Source organism: Salmo trutta, chromosome 12 (assembly GCF_901001165.1).
Source record: "Salmo trutta chromosome 12, fSalTru1.1, whole genome shotgun sequence".
NCBI lineage: Eukaryota > Metazoa > Chordata > Actinopteri > Salmoniformes > Salmonidae > Salmo > Salmo trutta.
The window spans coordinates 14,070,084-14,087,066 of NC_042968.1; the positions used below are offsets into that span (position 1 = coordinate 14,070,084).

General features: G+C 39.6%; 1 protein-coding gene and 2 non-coding genes across 3 annotated transcripts; all 3 read right to left on the reverse strand.

Moving 5' to 3' along the window:
- Positions 1-1,793: 1,793 nt before the first annotated feature.
- trnaf-gaa (transfer RNA phenylalanine (anticodon GAA)) lies at positions 1,794-1,866 on the reverse strand. Its single transcript has one exon. It is a non-coding gene; the product is annotated as a tRNA-Phe (tRNA).
- A 673-nt stretch (positions 1,867-2,539) lies between these two features.
- Positions 2,540-2,611, reverse strand: trnam-cau (transfer RNA methionine (anticodon CAU)). The gene has a single exon. It is a non-coding gene; the product is annotated as a tRNA-Met (tRNA).
- A 273-nt stretch (positions 2,612-2,884) lies between these two features.
- On the reverse strand, positions 2,885-4,765 carry LOC115202969 (cytosolic iron-sulfur assembly component 2B). Its single transcript, XM_029767177.1, has 5 exons — positions 4,531-4,765; positions 4,303-4,382; positions 4,048-4,173; positions 3,868-3,913; positions 2,885-3,580 (listed from the first exon to the last, which is right to left on the reverse strand). Exons 1-5 carry the CDS (start codon positions 4,655-4,657, stop codon positions 3,474-3,476), a joined length of 486 nt encoding a protein of 161 aa, XP_029623037.1. The 5' UTR covers positions 4,658-4,765; the 3' UTR covers positions 2,885-3,473.
- Positions 4,766-16,983: the final 12,218 nt, after the last annotated feature.

Genomic DNA, 16,983 nt, shown 5'->3' on the forward strand with positions numbered 1-16,983 from the left:
ATCATGTTTCTAGTCTATTAGTTACAATGTGTAACCATTGATGTCCCAGGACCTAGATTGGTAAACACTGTTGAAGTGTATAATTGTAATACATACATGCAGACACAGCATCATTCAAAGACTGGAATTTGATACTCCTGGTATTGGATATGACTGAAAAATGATCTCAAAGACATTCACACCTGAACTGCACCTTTATTTGCCAAGGTAGAGTACATGATCAGTGAATATATTAAATGGACAAGCTACAATGTGGGGATCTCATGCATGGTACTAACTACATGTATATAGGACTTGCATCCTTGGCACAAAGTTATATTTTATTCTACTCAATCCATAGGGGTGGCAGGTATCCTAGTGGTTAGAGCATTGGACTAGTAACTGGAAGGTTGCAAGATCGAATCCCTGAGCTGATAAGGTAAAACTATGTTCTGACCCTGAACAAGGCAGTTAACCCACTGTTCCTAGGCTGTCATTGAAAATAATAATTTGTTCTTAACTTGCTTGCCTGGTAAAAAAAAAAGCTTCATTAATGTCATTCAGACTGTTTTGAAGTTGATACAACTGGCTATGATAGCTGAGGTTCATAGCTAGGTTCTGAACTAATTTGTATACCAAATGTTTTATGGTCCATACACAGGTATTTTTTTATCCTCCACTGCACAATAAGCATCTGCATTGCATGGCAAATATCAGCAAGGCAAGCATCCAAAATTGTACATTCAATTTGCAGTAAATACTTTAGCTAGCTAGATTCTTTACATCCACTGTTTCACAAGACGACAGCCTGGTTTGCTGGTTGTTTCAGGAGTCCCTAAAACATTAAAAAACCTGAATTACAATTTCATACTCATGTCACAACACCCATAAAACTAGCCAGCTAGCTGACTAATGTTAGCTAGTCAGCTAGCTTGCTAAATTGCGATTTTCGTAAATTAACTTTATGATAAAAAAAATATGCATAATCGTTTGTCTCTACATTAACTGACATATTCCTGTCAACTGTACATTTTGTGCATGATTCGTTATGACGCTATAATCACTTACATTTGCTTCCATCCCAGTATTTTTGTCAGCCATCTTTGCTGAAGAAAGTCTCCAGCCTTTGGTCGCATAGCGTCAAATTCGTCATGGGAACCACTCGATATGATTGGTCATCACCCAGCGGTCGCCGCTAGTGATTTGTATAAAGTTGGGAAAAGTTGATATTTTTCACCGCCTCCCACGCCCCCTTCACACCGCCCAAAGGTCCCCCGCCCTCTCCGCCTCTCACCGCTTTCCTTCCATTGAACATGAATGGGAAGCGGTGTTTCACCGCGCAGCACCGTGTGCTAGTGAACACCGGGCAGCTCCTTCTCCACTCACGCGTCATCAGGCAAATTACGTTTACAGTGTTGGATCCCAAAATAAATGTGTTTATGTCATAAAAACAAATTAAGTCAGTTGTGCAAGACACATTTACATTAGTAACATCATACGTTTTGCGAAATCTTAACATATTGTACATTTTGCTAATTCGTTACATTTAGGAAATACGTAACATATCATACGAAATGGATGATAGACATCCACAAATAATACATACAATATGAAACGTAAAATATACTAAATGGTGTATCTTTGATGTACGTACAGAGTAATATGAAATGCTCTGAGACCAGGTTGGGTCACGGAGCAAGGATGGAGGAGTTTGTCCAAACGAGAATCTTCCTAAAATATCTCCACGCAAGATTTTCAAACCTGAAAACACTCCGTTTTCTGGCCTAAATTAGAACAGTCTCAAAAACAATCCCTGCCGAAACCCGGGATCGAACCAGGGACCTTTAGATCTTCAGTCTAACGCTCTCCCAACTGAGCTATTTCGGCTATACTCCATAAACACCAGAATAATTAGTCATACTTTTCTAAGGTCTGTGGTTGGCTGTCTGGTGTATTCATTTGGCTTCAGGATAATCAATATTTTCTACTCATCTTTCTCTAACAGGGAGTGACAAATATCCCCACATGGATGGAATAATCACAACACGTTCTATTCAAACTGCTAGAAAGACAATGCTGCCACCAGCTGGTGCTCTGGCAAACTCACACATACTTTTAGTTAGAATTTTTATAAAAATTAGGCTAACCTTTTACTGACTACAGGTACGAAAAGGAGCCTCAGTTGATCTGGAGTCTTTTTGCTAACAGACCCAGGCTCTCAATGTGTAATGGAAGTTCTAGAACTGCTCAGATAAAAGGACCTGATATTTTATCCATTGTCCATGAGAGTGTGGTAGTGAGCACATCACATTTGCACTTACCCTTCTGCATGACGCAATATTAATGTGGTCTAACACAACCATCTATTAGTCATAGTTTATGTATTATATAAGTTATAGTCTCGCTTATAAACAACATTTTAACACATTCTTTGTAAACAAAGCTCTCCTTTTATTTTGTCTAATCATAACTGTATGTAGGTATTGCATAAAGGTTTTTTACATTATATTTTTCATTTGTGTTTTTTCCCCCTGCTGAATCACCGACATGTAAAAAAACATAGCAGAGGATGGTTTCGATCCATCGACCTCTGGGTTATGGGCCCAGCACGCTTCCGCTGCGCCACTCTGCTGTCTATATAGTTGGGAAGATATGTAGCATTTGATCCTGAGAACAGCTTATTACGTATGTATGGAATGAAGATTTCAGGAGCTCCCTAAAGAGAATTTGAAAACAATACTTCTTTCACTGCCATAGTAAAATAAGTAGATAAATCTAATGACAAAATGAATATCATTACACTAACGTTAACTTTGTCTAAAATGTTTTTGTTGTTGTTGATCAAGTCATTTAATTTATTTACAACCACATTAAAGATAAGTGAGAAAAAACGCAACAAATCAAATGCTATTTCACAGATTGTATACTATTTTATTGTATTTTTGACAAATATGAAATAAGGCATCTGATGGAAATCCAATGGCACAAGTATTATACTATATATAATTTCGCCCCAGACATATGTTATAAACTAAGGCCTTTCTTATTCAGTGTCAGGGCCACTTCCCCAGGCTTTGAGCTTTCATGTCATTGTGTACGTTGAGATTGCTTCATTTATAAGACGTATGCATTTTCTTGGTTCTCTTTGCAAATGCCATTAATATCAGGTATATTTTCAATGACATAAGATATGACCCTGTCATTTATTGCTTTACTTGTATAATCAAAGGATACAATGTTTCTCTATAATACTGTTAAACTGAAGATGTCAGGAATATAGTGAAGACATACGAAACACACAGTATAGGTATTTCTGCCTATAGCAGAAATACATTGGAATTCTGTTAGAATAAAATAATACAATGGCAGCATACGTGATACATTTGCCATTTACTCAACATAAACTGAACAACCAGTCCAGTTAGCATGTCAAGAGAGAAACATTAAGCCTACTCCTGGACTAAGGATAAATTTCTATTGATCCATCAGGAGGGTCAGCCCGTCCTTGCATTGGATATCAGACACTGGTTGACCACCTCCAGAAGCTGGGAGTTCTCGAGGGCAGCGGCCACTCTCTCTTTGTCTGCTAGCTGTTTATTGACTGGAACAAAGCAAAAACAAAGGGTTTAGTTAGGGGCAATTCCACGGTAACTGGGTGACGCTGACACTCAGATACTTCACTTTAAGATATACACTACCGTTCAAACGTTTGGGGTCACTTAGCAATGCCCTTGTTTTCTATGAAAACGTTCATGAAATGAGTTGCAAAATGAATATGAAATATAGTCAAGACGTTGACAATGTTATAAATAATGATTTTTAATTGAAATAATAATTGTGTCCTTCAAACTTTGCTTTCGTCAAAGCTTCAGAGGTATGTCACTTTACCTGCATCTTCTGAGGCATGCGTCCCAGGAGTGATGTGCACATCAATCTGCGGAGATATGATTAGGCATAGATGGACATGACCCACTATGTTAATGTTAAATGTCCAGACAATTAAATCATATTAAAGCTTGCCCTCTTCTCACAGCTCACCAGAAAGCATAGTTCATTTATTTCACCCACCTTAAACCTTTCTGGCAGGGACCGCAGCAGTTTGACTTTGATGGACAGGCCTATGAGAGTTGCCATGCTGCAGTGGGGTATAGTGGGGGTGAACTCCACACCCACTGTGTTCTCTTGGTCATTTACCTGTAAAGAAAAATAAAGTTGATGGTTTTATTAGGCTAACACAGTATGGACTATCTGCTGTCCTTAGTAGCTACACAAGTGTGTCGAACTTCTAACTGGGGGAAAAGTTGTGAAAGAAGTTTAACTCACGCGCACTCGCATTTGTTCCACGACGTTCAACTCCTCGAGGGACAGTGGGTGTTCAGGATCATTAATGGATCTAATGAGATGTAGCGTGGGTTAAGGTGAAATCTGATAACACAATGTTGAGAAATTAGCTTTCTTATTAAATAATTAAGCATCATATGCAAAGTTAATTAGTATGACATTGAAAGCTCAAGGGATGTATCCTTTAAGCTAGCGACACAGAAAGGATATCAAATATTTCTCTGTCGTCGATGGGATCAGCAACATCTTCGTCCTCGTCATTTGCGGTCTGAAGTCTCTCGCCTGTTCGTTGAAAAATCAAGGGATTCGCGTTCTCTAAACGGGTCCCCCCTGACATTTGTGATGTTGAAATGAAAGAAATACGTATATTTGTTTGTGCTATCGTTTTTTTTACTCTGAACCACGGGACTGAACGATCCACTTCCGGAAACTGTAGACGTCAAAACGTACGCAGGCGCAGCCCAGCGATTTAGTGTCATGTTGGATTTCCAGATGTATCCGGCAGGTGGCAGCATACTCATCTTAAATTCTGCAATGTGACTGAACTACAATGTTAATATACAATTGAACTACAATGTTAATATATAATGACAATGCTACACAGAAGCATGACAATAATGATCCAAGTACAAAATATTGTTTATGCAAAAATGTTTAATAAATAAAACAGCAATTCATTTAGCCCTCTTACACACGTGAATTGTGAATCCCAGGCAAAACAGCATTTTACCATAGACTCAAATGATAAGCTCTAGCTAATATCTTTAGTAGCAGTATAAGTAACATCTGACGACTTAGAATACATCTGCAATGCACCATTTCAAAGTCAAGCCTAACCCATAATTGTACAATTAATCACCTGTGTCTGTGAGGGTTGCACATTTTGGGGAATATTCAGAGGTGGAAACTTCCCGTTGGAATTAACGGGAATATATGGGAATTAACGGAAATTAATATTAATACCATTTAAATGTAGATGTTTGTTGCATTGGATATATTTACAATATCATATGGAGATAGAAACATAAACCTTTTACCTTATAAGTAGATATAATTGCAAATGATTAAATCCTTCCAATAGAAATGTAAAAAACAATTTAGTTACGAATTGAACTTTAATTAAATGAGTTGACATGGGATGATTTCACTGAACAACGAAAGAAAGGGAATATTGAATGATCCCCAATTATCCATCGCATCTCCCCAAAAGGTTTTCAAGACACATCTTTAAAATGATAGTCTAGAAACGACAGCTTTGGTTGTCTTTCTCTCAGGCTTCCATGTCTTCTCCCTGGATCTCCTCAATGTCCACTTCTTGAACATCAGACTCTTCACTGTTACTTTCCAACCTTGTTGAGGATGGCTCGTTGTCAGGCTCAAAAAAACTAAAATTTGCCACAAATTTTTCAACCCTTGTATTGGTCAGCCTGTTGCGTTCTTTGGTGTGTGTGTTCCCAAACAAGGACCAATTGCGCTCTGAGGCGGCAGATGTTGGTGGGATTTGGAGGATGATGGAAGCAACAGGGGAAAGAGCCTCAGATCCACAAAGTCCCTTCCACCAGGTGGCTGATGTTGGCAAGACTGCCATATTGCATCTCCATCCCAAAGGCCTTGCTTGGAAGTGTACTTCGCCAGACTGCCAAGAACCTTTCTCTCATCCAGGCCAAGGTGGCGAGACATGGTAGTGATGACACCATAGGGCTTGTTGATCTCTGTACCAGACAGGATGCTCTTGCCAGCATACTTGGGGTCCAACATCTACGCTGCAACGTGTATGGGCTTCAGGCAGAAGTCTTCATGCTTTTTGATATATTTCAGAAGTGCAGTTTCCTCTGCTTGGAGCAACAGTGAAGTGGGCAGGGCAGTACAGATTTCTTCTCATACATCTGAACATCAGACAGGATGGCAATGTCTCCCTCAATCCGTGCAATGGCTACTGCTATAGGTTTCAGGAGTTTCAGGTTGCTTACCACTCTCTCCCACAATACATCATCCAGACTGTGACATGGCCATTTCTTGAAGAAACTCCTAGGCTACTATTTACTATTTAACAAAAGGTAATGTATGTCATATCAAATAATATTCACCAATATAAACATGGTGTCTACTGGCTGTCAACCATTAAAAACAAGAAAAAACATTTCTAAATATATATATTTTTCTACAATCTTAATTTTTGAAAAACTCACTAGCTTCTAGAACTCTCGTCTTCCTAAAATGAACTCTTCTAAAATTGTTAATAAATTGTTAGTGTGTATATATAGTCTAGTGAGTGTGTATATAGTGTGTATATATAGTCTAGTGAGTGTGTATATAGTGTGTATATTTAGTCTAGTGAGTGTGTATATAGTGTGTATATATAGTATAGTTAGTGTGCGTATAGTGTGTATATAGTGTGTATATATAGTATAGTTAGTGTGAATATAGTGTGTATATAGTGTGTATATATAGTGTAGTTAGTGTGTATATAGTGTAGTTAGTGTGTACAGTATATATAGTGTAGTTTGTGTGTATATAGTGTGTATATAGTGTGTATATTTATAATTATGTACATGTGATGGAAGAATGCACTGTGCATGCAGAGGGTTGCAATGCCATTGAATTATGGATAGTTTAACCAAAATATGCCACAAGACCTAGAATTGCCTTATGTGTATCCCATAAAAAAGGCTCACTGTTATAAGCTAACCTTTTTGATGAATTTAAGCAAAATTCCCCAAATTCCAGGGTTTAACTTCCCATGGAAAATTTCCAGAACAATTCCGGAAATGTATCAGAAGGTTTCAGACACTAACAACCTATGTACACTAACAGTCCAAAGTTTTAGAACACCTATTCATTCCAGGGTTTTTCTTTATTTTGACTATTTTCTACATTGTAGAATAATAGTGAAGACATCAAAACTATGAAATAACACATATGGAATCATGTACAACCAAAAAAGTGTAAAACAAATCAAAATATATTTTATATTTGAGATTCTTCAAATAGCCACCCTTTGCCTTGATGACATCTTTGCACACTCTTGACATTGTGAAGGAAAAGCAGCCAACAAGTGCTCAACATATGTGGGAACTCCTCTAAGACTGTTGGAAAAGCATTCCAGGTGAAGCTGGTTGAGAGAATGCAAAGAGTGTGCAAAGCTGTCATCAAGGCAAAGGGTGGCTATTTGATGAATCTCAAATATAAAATATATTTTGATTTGTTTAACACTTGTTTGGTTGTACATGATTCCATATATGTTATTTCATAGTTCTGATGTCTTCACTATTATTCTACAATGTAGAAAATAGTCAAAATAAAGAACAACCCTTGAATGAGTAGATGTTCTTAAAAATTTTGACCGGTAGTGTATGTTTATAGTATCAATAGCAGCTGACAAAGTCAATGTTATGTCCAGATTTGGAGTGATACATGACATAAATGACTGTCTTAGGTGATTCCTTTTACTGTGCCAAATAATCTAAATAGCTGAAAGACATTAGCTCTTAGAAATACTGGGCACACACTATTGAAATACCCCAAACCCATTTGTTGAGTGTCACCAACGCAAACAATAACATTGAAAACGACTACTGAAAAACCTTGGTAATATATCACTAAGGACTTCCTTTAATCTGAATGCAAACAATCCTTCTCTCTGTCCATCTTGTCAACAGCTGTTGAAAAAAGACCTGGTTTGCTCACTCCAGTACACAATGAGCCTCCATTGTACCCTAAAGCCTGTCTCAACCTGAAATACCTGTTTAGATGGAGCCTGATAACACACCTTCCCTATCCCATTTGCATGCGCCCAGCTTGGCTGTAAGGAGGCAGCGGTATCTTGTTGAACTTTATTCAACCCCTGTAAATGATCAGAGTGTATCCTAATCCAACAAAATTAATTCATTTGAACTACAAGAACTGTGATTGTGCATGTATTTCAGTATCAAAGCTTGTAAAGTAAAAATACAGTGTGCCAACTGAAATTCTCAAGCTAGTCCTCACCCTCGGTTGTTTTAAGTTAGTCATTCATCAGCACAGTCAGAGGGATAGTTCAGTGGGGCAGTCAGCTGAACGACCCACATTCTGTGTCAACAATAACAATTAAGGTAAAGGCAGGCAGGAGTCTTGGGTGTGGTTAGCTTGCTCCAGGCTAAGTGCTGGGCTGCTAGCCATTCCTCCAGGGACACTGATCAGCATGCTATCCTTGCCCTAGTCTTTGCAGACCCAGGTAATACTATGCACAAGTAACTTTTCACCTTACGCAAAGAAAGAGAGGAGTCAGGAGACTGTCAAAAAGGTGAGTGAGCATCGGTGCGCCATCTCTCTACAGGTGATGAAGCACAAGGAAGGAGACACAGACAGACAGGGTATGGATATATTTTAGCACCTACGACCAGCATAAAATCCTTTTAGCCCTGGAATGTGGAGTCAGGTAGCATGTGTGAGGGATTTGTTTTCATCTCACTGACCCCACCCTTTCAGAAGGTAATGAGAGACTTTCAACAGCTTCTGCATGACACTCCACAGTGACATCACAACAGCTTTGAGAACTGGTTGAGAGTGCCTCGGGCCCCACACAGTTTGCTGAAACCCCCGTGAGCCTGGAGCCCAGCAATTGAGACAGCGTGGGTTCTGTCTGGGTGCAGTGTTGCAGGGGTGCCATTTCATCTCAATACTCAAGAGTGTGGAGAGGAGGGGTAGAGTCACAGACACCGTCATGCCTGAAGCCGGAAAGCTTAATGTAGCTCTCCTGGAGACAGGAGGTCCCATCACCACACATTCCAGGAAAACAAAAACCCAGGCACAACACAAGATAGGTCTTGTCTATCCCCGGCCCTGGCTGTTGCTCTAGACAAATCTGAACATGCTGTAAAGCTTGGGGCTGGTTAATCCGGGAAAGATAAGGATGGCTGGCTATTTAGAAACATGATTCCATAACCTAATCAGATTGTGGAGGTTATGTAGGCATAAACATTTTATAGAGTTTACTTCCGTCATCATGAAGTGCTTTGAGAGACTAGTCAAGGATCATATCACCTCCACCCTACCTGACACCCTAGACCCACTCCAATTTGCTTACCGCTCCAATAAGTCCACAGACGATGAAATCACAATCACACTGCACACTGCCCTAACGCATCTGGACAAGAGGAATACCTATGTAAGAATGCTGTTCATCGACTACAGCTCAGCATTTAACACCATAGTACCCTCCAAACTTGTCACTAAGCTCGAGATCCTGGGTCTTGACCCCGCCCTGTGTAACTGGGTCCTGGACTTTCTGACCGGCCGCCCCGAGGTGGTGAGGGTAGGAAACAACATCTCCCCCCCGCTGATCCTCAACACTGGGGCCCCACAAGGGTGCGTTCTCAGCCCTCTCCTGTACTCCCTGTTCACCCATGAATGCGTGGCCATGTACGCCTCCAACTCAATCATCAAGTTTGCAGACGACACTACAGTGGTAGGCTTGATTACCAACAACAACGAGACGGCCTACAGGGAGGAGGTGAGGGCCCTCGGAGTGTGGTGTCAGGAAAATAACCTCACACTCAACGTCAAAAAAACAAAGGAGATGATCATGGACTTCAGGAAACAGCAGAGGGAGCACCCCCCTATCCACATCGACGGGACAACAGTGGAGAAGGTGGAAAGTTTTAAGTTCCTCGCAGTACACATCACGGACAAACTGAAATGGTCCACCCACACAGACAGTGTGGTGAAGAAGACGCAACAGCGCCTCTTCAACCTCAGGAGGCTGAAGAAATTTAGCTTGTCACCAAAAACACTCACAAACTTTTACAGATGCACAATTGAGAGCATCCTGTCGGGCTGTATCACCGCCTGGAACGGCAACTGCTCCGCCCACAACCGTAAGGCTCTCCAGAGGGTAGTGAGGTCTGCACAACGCATCACCGGGGACAAACTACCTGTCCTCCAGGACACCTACACCACCCGATGTCACAGGAAGGCCAAAAAGATCATCAAGGACAACAACCACCCGAGCCACTGCCTGTTCACCCTGCTATCATCCAGAAGGCGAGTACAGGTGTATCAAAGCTGGGACCGAGAGACAGCTTCTATCTCAAGTAGAGGTCGACCGATTATGATTTTTCAACGCAGACACCAATACCGATTATTGGAGGACCAAAAAAAATCCGATACCGATTAATCGGACGATTTATTTATTTGTAATAATGACAATTACAACAATACTGAATGAACACTTATTTTAACTTAATATAATACATCTATAAAATCAATTTAGCCTCAAATAAATAATGAAACATGTTCAATTTGATTTAAATAATGTAAAAACAAAGTGTTGGAGAATAACGTAAAAGTGCAATATGTGCCATGTAAAAAAGCTAACGTTTAAGTTCCTTGCTCAGAACATGAGAACATATGAAAGCTGGTGGTTCCTTTTAACATGAGTCTTCAATATTCCCAGGTAAAATGTTTTAGGTTGTAGTTATTATAGGAATTATAGGACTATTTCTCTCTATACGATTTGTATTTCATATACCTTTCACTATTGGATGTTCTTATAGGCACTTTAGTATTGCCAGTGTAACAGTATAGCTTCCGTCCCTCTCCTCGCTCCTACCTGGGCTCGAACCAGGAACACATCGAGAACAGCCACCCTCGAAGCAGCGTTACCCATGCAGAGCAAGGGGAGCAACTACTCCAAGTCTCAGAGCGAGTGACATTTGAAACGCTATTAGCGCGCACCCGGCTAACTAGCTAGCCATTTCACATCGGTTACACCAGCCTAATCTTGGGAGTTGACAGGCTTGAAGTCATAAACAGCGCAATGCATTGCAAAGGGCTGCTGGCAAAGCGCACGAAAGTGCTGTTTGAATGAATGCTTACGAGCCTGCTGCTGCCTACCACTGCTCAGTCAGACTGCTCTATCAAATCATAGACTTAATTATAACATAATAACACACAGAAATACGAGCCTTAGGTCATTAATATGGTCGAATCCGGAAACCATCATCTCGAAAACAAAACGTTATTCCTGTTACATTGCACAACCTTCAATGTTATGTCATAATTACGTAAAATCCTGGCAAATTAGTTCGCAACGAGCCAGGCGGCCCAAACTGTTGCATATACCCTGACTGCGTGCAATGAACGCAAAATGACACAATTTCACCTGGTTAATATTGCCTGCTAACCTGGATTTCTTTTAGCTAAATATGCAGGTTTAAAAATATATACTTCTGTGTATTGATTTTAAGAAAGGCATTGATGTTTATGGTTAAGGTACAGTTGTGCAACGATTGTGCTTTTTTCGCAAGTGCGCTTTTGTTCAATTATCCCCCGTTTGGCGAAGTCGGCTGTCTTTGTTAGGAAGAAATAGTCTTCACAGTTCACAACAAGCCAGGCGGCCCAAACTGCTGCATATACCCTGACTCTGTTTGCAAGAGAAGTGACACATTTTCCCTAGTTAAAAGAAATTAATGTTAGCAGGCAATATTAACTAAATATGCAGGTTTAAAAATATATACTTGTGTATTGATTTTAAGAAAGGCATTGATGTTTATGGTTGGAGCAACGTGTACCTAAGCGATTATATGCAACGCAGGACAGGCAAGATAAACTAGTAATATCATCAACCATGTGTAGTTAACTAGTGATTATGATTGATTGATTGTTTTTTATAAGATAAGTTTAATGCTAGCTAGCAACTTACCTTGGCTTCTTACTGCATTCGCGTAACAGGCAGGCTCCTCGTGGAGTGCAATGTAAAGCAGGTGGTTAGAGTGTTGGACTAGTTAACCGTAAGGTTGCAAGATTGAATCCCTGAGCTGACAAGGTAAAAATCTGTCGTTCTGCCCCTGAACAAGGCAGTTAACCCACCGTTCCTAGGCCGTCATTGAAAATAAGAATGTGTTCTTAACTGACTTGCCTAGTTAAATAAAGGTCTAAAAAAAAAATTGATATAAAAAAATGTAATACAAAAATAAAAATATCGGCCAAATCGGCGTCCAAAAATACAGATTGCTATGAAAACCTGAAATCGGCCCTAATTAATCGGCCATTCCGATTAATCGGTCGACCTCTAACCTCAAGGCCATCAGACTGTTAAGCAGCCATCACTAACATTGAGTGGCTGCTGCCAACATACTGACTCAAATCTCTAATCACTTTAATAATAAAAAAATTGGATGTAAAAGTCACTTTAAACAATGCCACTTTATATAATGTTTACATACCCTACATTACTCATCTCATATCTATATACTGTACTCTATACCATCTACTGCATCTTGCCTCTGCCATTCGGCCATCGCTCATCCATATATTTATATGTACATATTCTTATTAATTCATTTACACTTATGTGTATAAGGTAGTTGTTGTGAAATTGTTAGATTACTTGTTAGATATTACTGCACGGTCGGAACTAGAAGCACAAGCATTTCGCTACACACGCATTAGCATCTGCTAAGCATGTGTATGTGACCAATAAAATTGGATTTTATTTTATTTGAAAAGCCTCACTCTGCGTTGATGGGCTTTTAAGGGCCGATGGTGTAGAGGAAGTCACTCACTGGACAATGGAGGGATATTGGCTGATCACAGCATTTAAATTGAATTGATGTCCACTGACTACTTTAGGTCAATGGGTGAGATCATTAGGAATGTACAGTATACAATTACCAGAGTACTGCATATAGGCCTACACTGAAAAAGTGTCATATCTCCAAAGAGCATTTCCCTTCAATCTTGATCCCTTGATCTTTGTGGGAGGGATTGAATAAGGATCTTGTCATGCTAGATCTTTGATGTGAATGAGCACAGAGACGAATGAGAGTGCTGGCTGCTACTGTGGAGACTGAATACAGGAAGAGTAGGTGTAATACAGAACCAGGTCGCTTCTTTGAACATAGAATTTACCCCTCCCCCATTGCCTCACCTTGTTAAACTGCTGTTGCCCAACAAGCTCTATCAGCCATCTTTGAAAAACCATATATAATTCATGATCAACACACTGTAGCTAGTTTGCTCTCTAGCTTTCAGGGTTGAAGTTGGTAAAACTTGGCGGATGCAGATAACAAATGCTTAAAACGTTATTGTTGTATTAAGCCTAAGTGCCAAACATATCCCATTAGACGGATGGATAATCGTTAAAGATAGATGTACTATAATAAGCAAATGCTTTAATCAGGAGAAGTACAAGTCTTTGTTAATAATAATGCTTTCAAAATGATTTCCTGAACGTTTTGCGTAGGTTTCAGCCTCTATCATTTCAATAGGGACAGTAAGGTCAAATCTATTTACATTCTTTACACATTGGTAAATAAATGACAGACTGCCCCTATAACCAACCAGCCTTGACAGAACCCTTCATGAGAAATAAGCTAGACTTGTTGAAACCATTACGCATCTGCGGAAAAACCCTGTTCCATTCCTTCAAAATTATTATCTTTGATTCTTTAAACTCATATGTAGAATAAGGGAGACACCGTTCTTATGGAAAACCTGAAACAGTAAACTGTTTTCAATTAATACTTCAAGCTTCTTACAATTGTCATTCATGATATTTTCTCCAAGGATTTTAAACAAAGTTACTATGTGACTTTTGTTCTGTACTTCTTTAACCATTAGTCAATGTCTCTATCAGGATAGAATTCCCCCAGAGATTTCCTGTTAACAATATGACCACATTAACAAGTCAGGGCACAGTCAGTCTCCCAGCCATACACAGTAAAATAAACCAATGAGATCCTGAACGTCAGACTGTGTAACGGGATGGCAGTCTAAATGCAAAATGAATACATAAAACGTATTATCTCGTTAAAATATAGTCTACACTTTCACTCCTGTGAGACCATCTGAAGGGAATCTGTGAACTGAGCTCCAATTTTGCATTCAAAATGGATGGCCAATCCAATTAAGGGGAACATTAAAGTCCAATGTACTGGTGATGATGATATAATGAGCCTTCACTGACACACATGCAGTACTGAGTACAGCAACACAGGCTCTCCCTCTGGCTAAGTCTGGGAACTCTCTCCTAGAGCATCCTCACAGTCACATGTTATTGCACAGTTTACTTTACCACACTCACTGGAGTATTTGTCCTTTGGGGTTAATAAACAAGCACAGATAGGCACACAACCAAATAATGATTAACAAGATTCCCGTTGCCTCCTTTCCTCTTGGACTAATGAGTTGGGAGTCTTCCTCCTAATTAGCACAAAGTCAAGTCCAGCTAGGGAGTGTAGTTCTGTATAATCTGTTATACATTCCAGCATAGATAAGAAAAACTGAAGTAAATACTGTCCTTCAGTGGAGGCGAAAACATGGTAACATTTACAAGGACGTCTCATATGAGACGTTAGTCTCACACAATGGATAAAAAGTGCATGATACGTCTATCTAGGACTGCAGTAGCAAATTACCCTGTAGTGTGTTAATGTATTCATTATGAGCAAGAAGTTCAAATGATTTGTGATGTTCCGAGTCAGAAATGGGATGTAAAGCCTAAAAATATATTCCATCAAACAATACGCTACAGTATCTATCTGCTGGGTCATGAAGTGAGGCATGTGATTAGGTCAGTTGTTAGATATGGACTCCATACCATGTCATTTCTGATTGGACTCCACTGTTCATACTTACAAAACACAGACACGATTTGACTTATCATACAATACCAGCTGCTGTTTATTCAGAGACGGTCTATACAACACAAAGAAGGGAACTGGAAGAGAGAAGATAAAATCATAAAATTGCTTCTCACTATTTCCTACTTTCATTTCAAGTGACTGTGGAGCTGTGAGCATCAGATTAATTCTAAATAGAGGTTCTGATAACTGTCAAATGGTTTGAGTGGAGACAACTGGATTACATTTCATATGGTGTCATTTCCTCTTTTTACACCACTTTGTGTGAGGATAATTTCCTATTCAGAAACATCACAAACTGCTCAATATTACTTATAAAGCAAGTATAAAGCAATGCATTACTTGTCAATTGAATTATGGGACCTACCGAGGTCTAGTCAGTGAGATTTACACAAACGTGGCGGAAATAGAAACAGACAAAAAACGACATGGGGTAAAGAGATATTTAGATGTCAAAATACAGTAACTAATCATCTGAAGCGATATAATAGAAAGCGCGCATTTATCACATTCGCACAAGCCAATCTAAATTCTGCTGCTAACATTACTGTCTTGCTTTGCAGTTATCTATTCTGCTAGTATAGCTGGTATAATAGCTAATAAGAATAAGAACAGTCGAGCACATTATTCAAGCAAGTGGTAAGTGAATTTCAAACCAAAACCATATTTTCCACATTATCCATTGTTGTCAGACTTGACTTGTAACTTTTTACAGGGTAAATGCTAGTAGTTAGCTAGCTAACGTTAGTTGCCCCATGGCAAGTAGGCCAGGAATAACGTTAGCTAGCTAGTAGCTCAACTCAGCATGTTTCGGACCTTTTCAAAACAGTTGTCAGAAATGTAATGGTAGCGTCAATTCACTCAACCCACTTGTTGGATTGCAGCTTTCTGTAGGCTATTTAGCGTCATTATGCCGCGCACATTACCAAATCACCGGATGGCATGCAAAAGATCGTGGCTAGCTAACGTTAGCTCGTTTGAAAAACATGCTCTCATGGCCAAATACATCGTTTTTAACGGCCTCAAACATTCGTAGTTTGACTCTTTGTGATATTACTAAACATTTATTGAGAATAAAAGGGAAAATGTCTTACAGTGTTGTTTTAGTGAAGACTAGTCAGGAGGGTTAACATCCAGTTTGGCTTTGATTTTTCAACTTTCGGCGCCATTGAAAACAGCATCAGTTCAATTGCAGTCAGTAGTTTTGTGCATAGTTTTTGTGCCTCTACTTATGCCATGGCAATCATGGATAAACAGGGGAGGGACTGCTAAAACAAATTTGGAGCTTATGATTATGCTAGCTAGCAATGAATACCCATATTGTGAATCATGAGTAGAAGCCTTAAAAGTGAAGGAAGTGATGTTTGGATGTGGGTCACAAACTGATCACATTTGAAACTCATGATCCACAATATTATCTGTACTCTAAGGTCACTGACTGAATGGATAAAGAAATATCTTGCACGTCATACTTTCCCTTCGGGAACCCTCAAGCACTTTTATTTTCTCCAACAGCCCGGTCTCTCCATATCTTAATAATTTAATTGATATTATAGAGGTTACCAAAGACTAGGTCTATAGGACGTATTTGGTTCTACAAGGTGACACCATAGACTTATGAGTCAACTCACGTCATTCAACCATTGCTTCACAAGGCTGCAGGGAATCCAAAGCAAGCAGGGTCTGTAATGTTGATCTGCCACCATGTCTGGGGTGAGGATGATGGGGATGTGATAGCAATTTGTCCTGTATTTGTAGCCAATCAGGTCCACAGAAATCCTCAGGTAGTGGAGTAAAGCCCATCTACAATACATCATTTGTGTACTGATATGTTAGGCTGACTGGAGATGTTTAGGCTACTCATTGGTATGAGCGTTGAGGAGTAAACGTGAGCTCAACATAAATAGTATTTAAGTACTATAATGGTTTTATAAAATTGGGTTGATTTTAATAAAGTGTCTCATTCCCCAACTGGACAGGCTTTAGGATCATGCGGTCTGTGGTCAAACTAGCAAAATGAATGGTTCCTTTGAGAGAAGTG

Excerpts from the sequence above, each read along its gene's own strand:
- LOC115202969 (XM_029767177.1), bottom strand. The coding sequence starts at position 4,657 with ATGTCAGGGGGGACCCGTTTAGAGAACGCGAATCCCTTGATTTTTCAA. Across the intron at positions 4,383-4,530 it reads CGACGACAGAGAAATATTTG|ATCTCATTAGATCCATTAAT; the intron begins ATATCCTTTCTG and ends AACCCACGCTAC. Across the intron at positions 3,581-3,867 it reads GCATGCCTCAGAAGATGCAG|TCAATAAACAGCTAGCAGAC; the intron begins GTAAAGTGACAT and ends GCTTTGTTCCAG.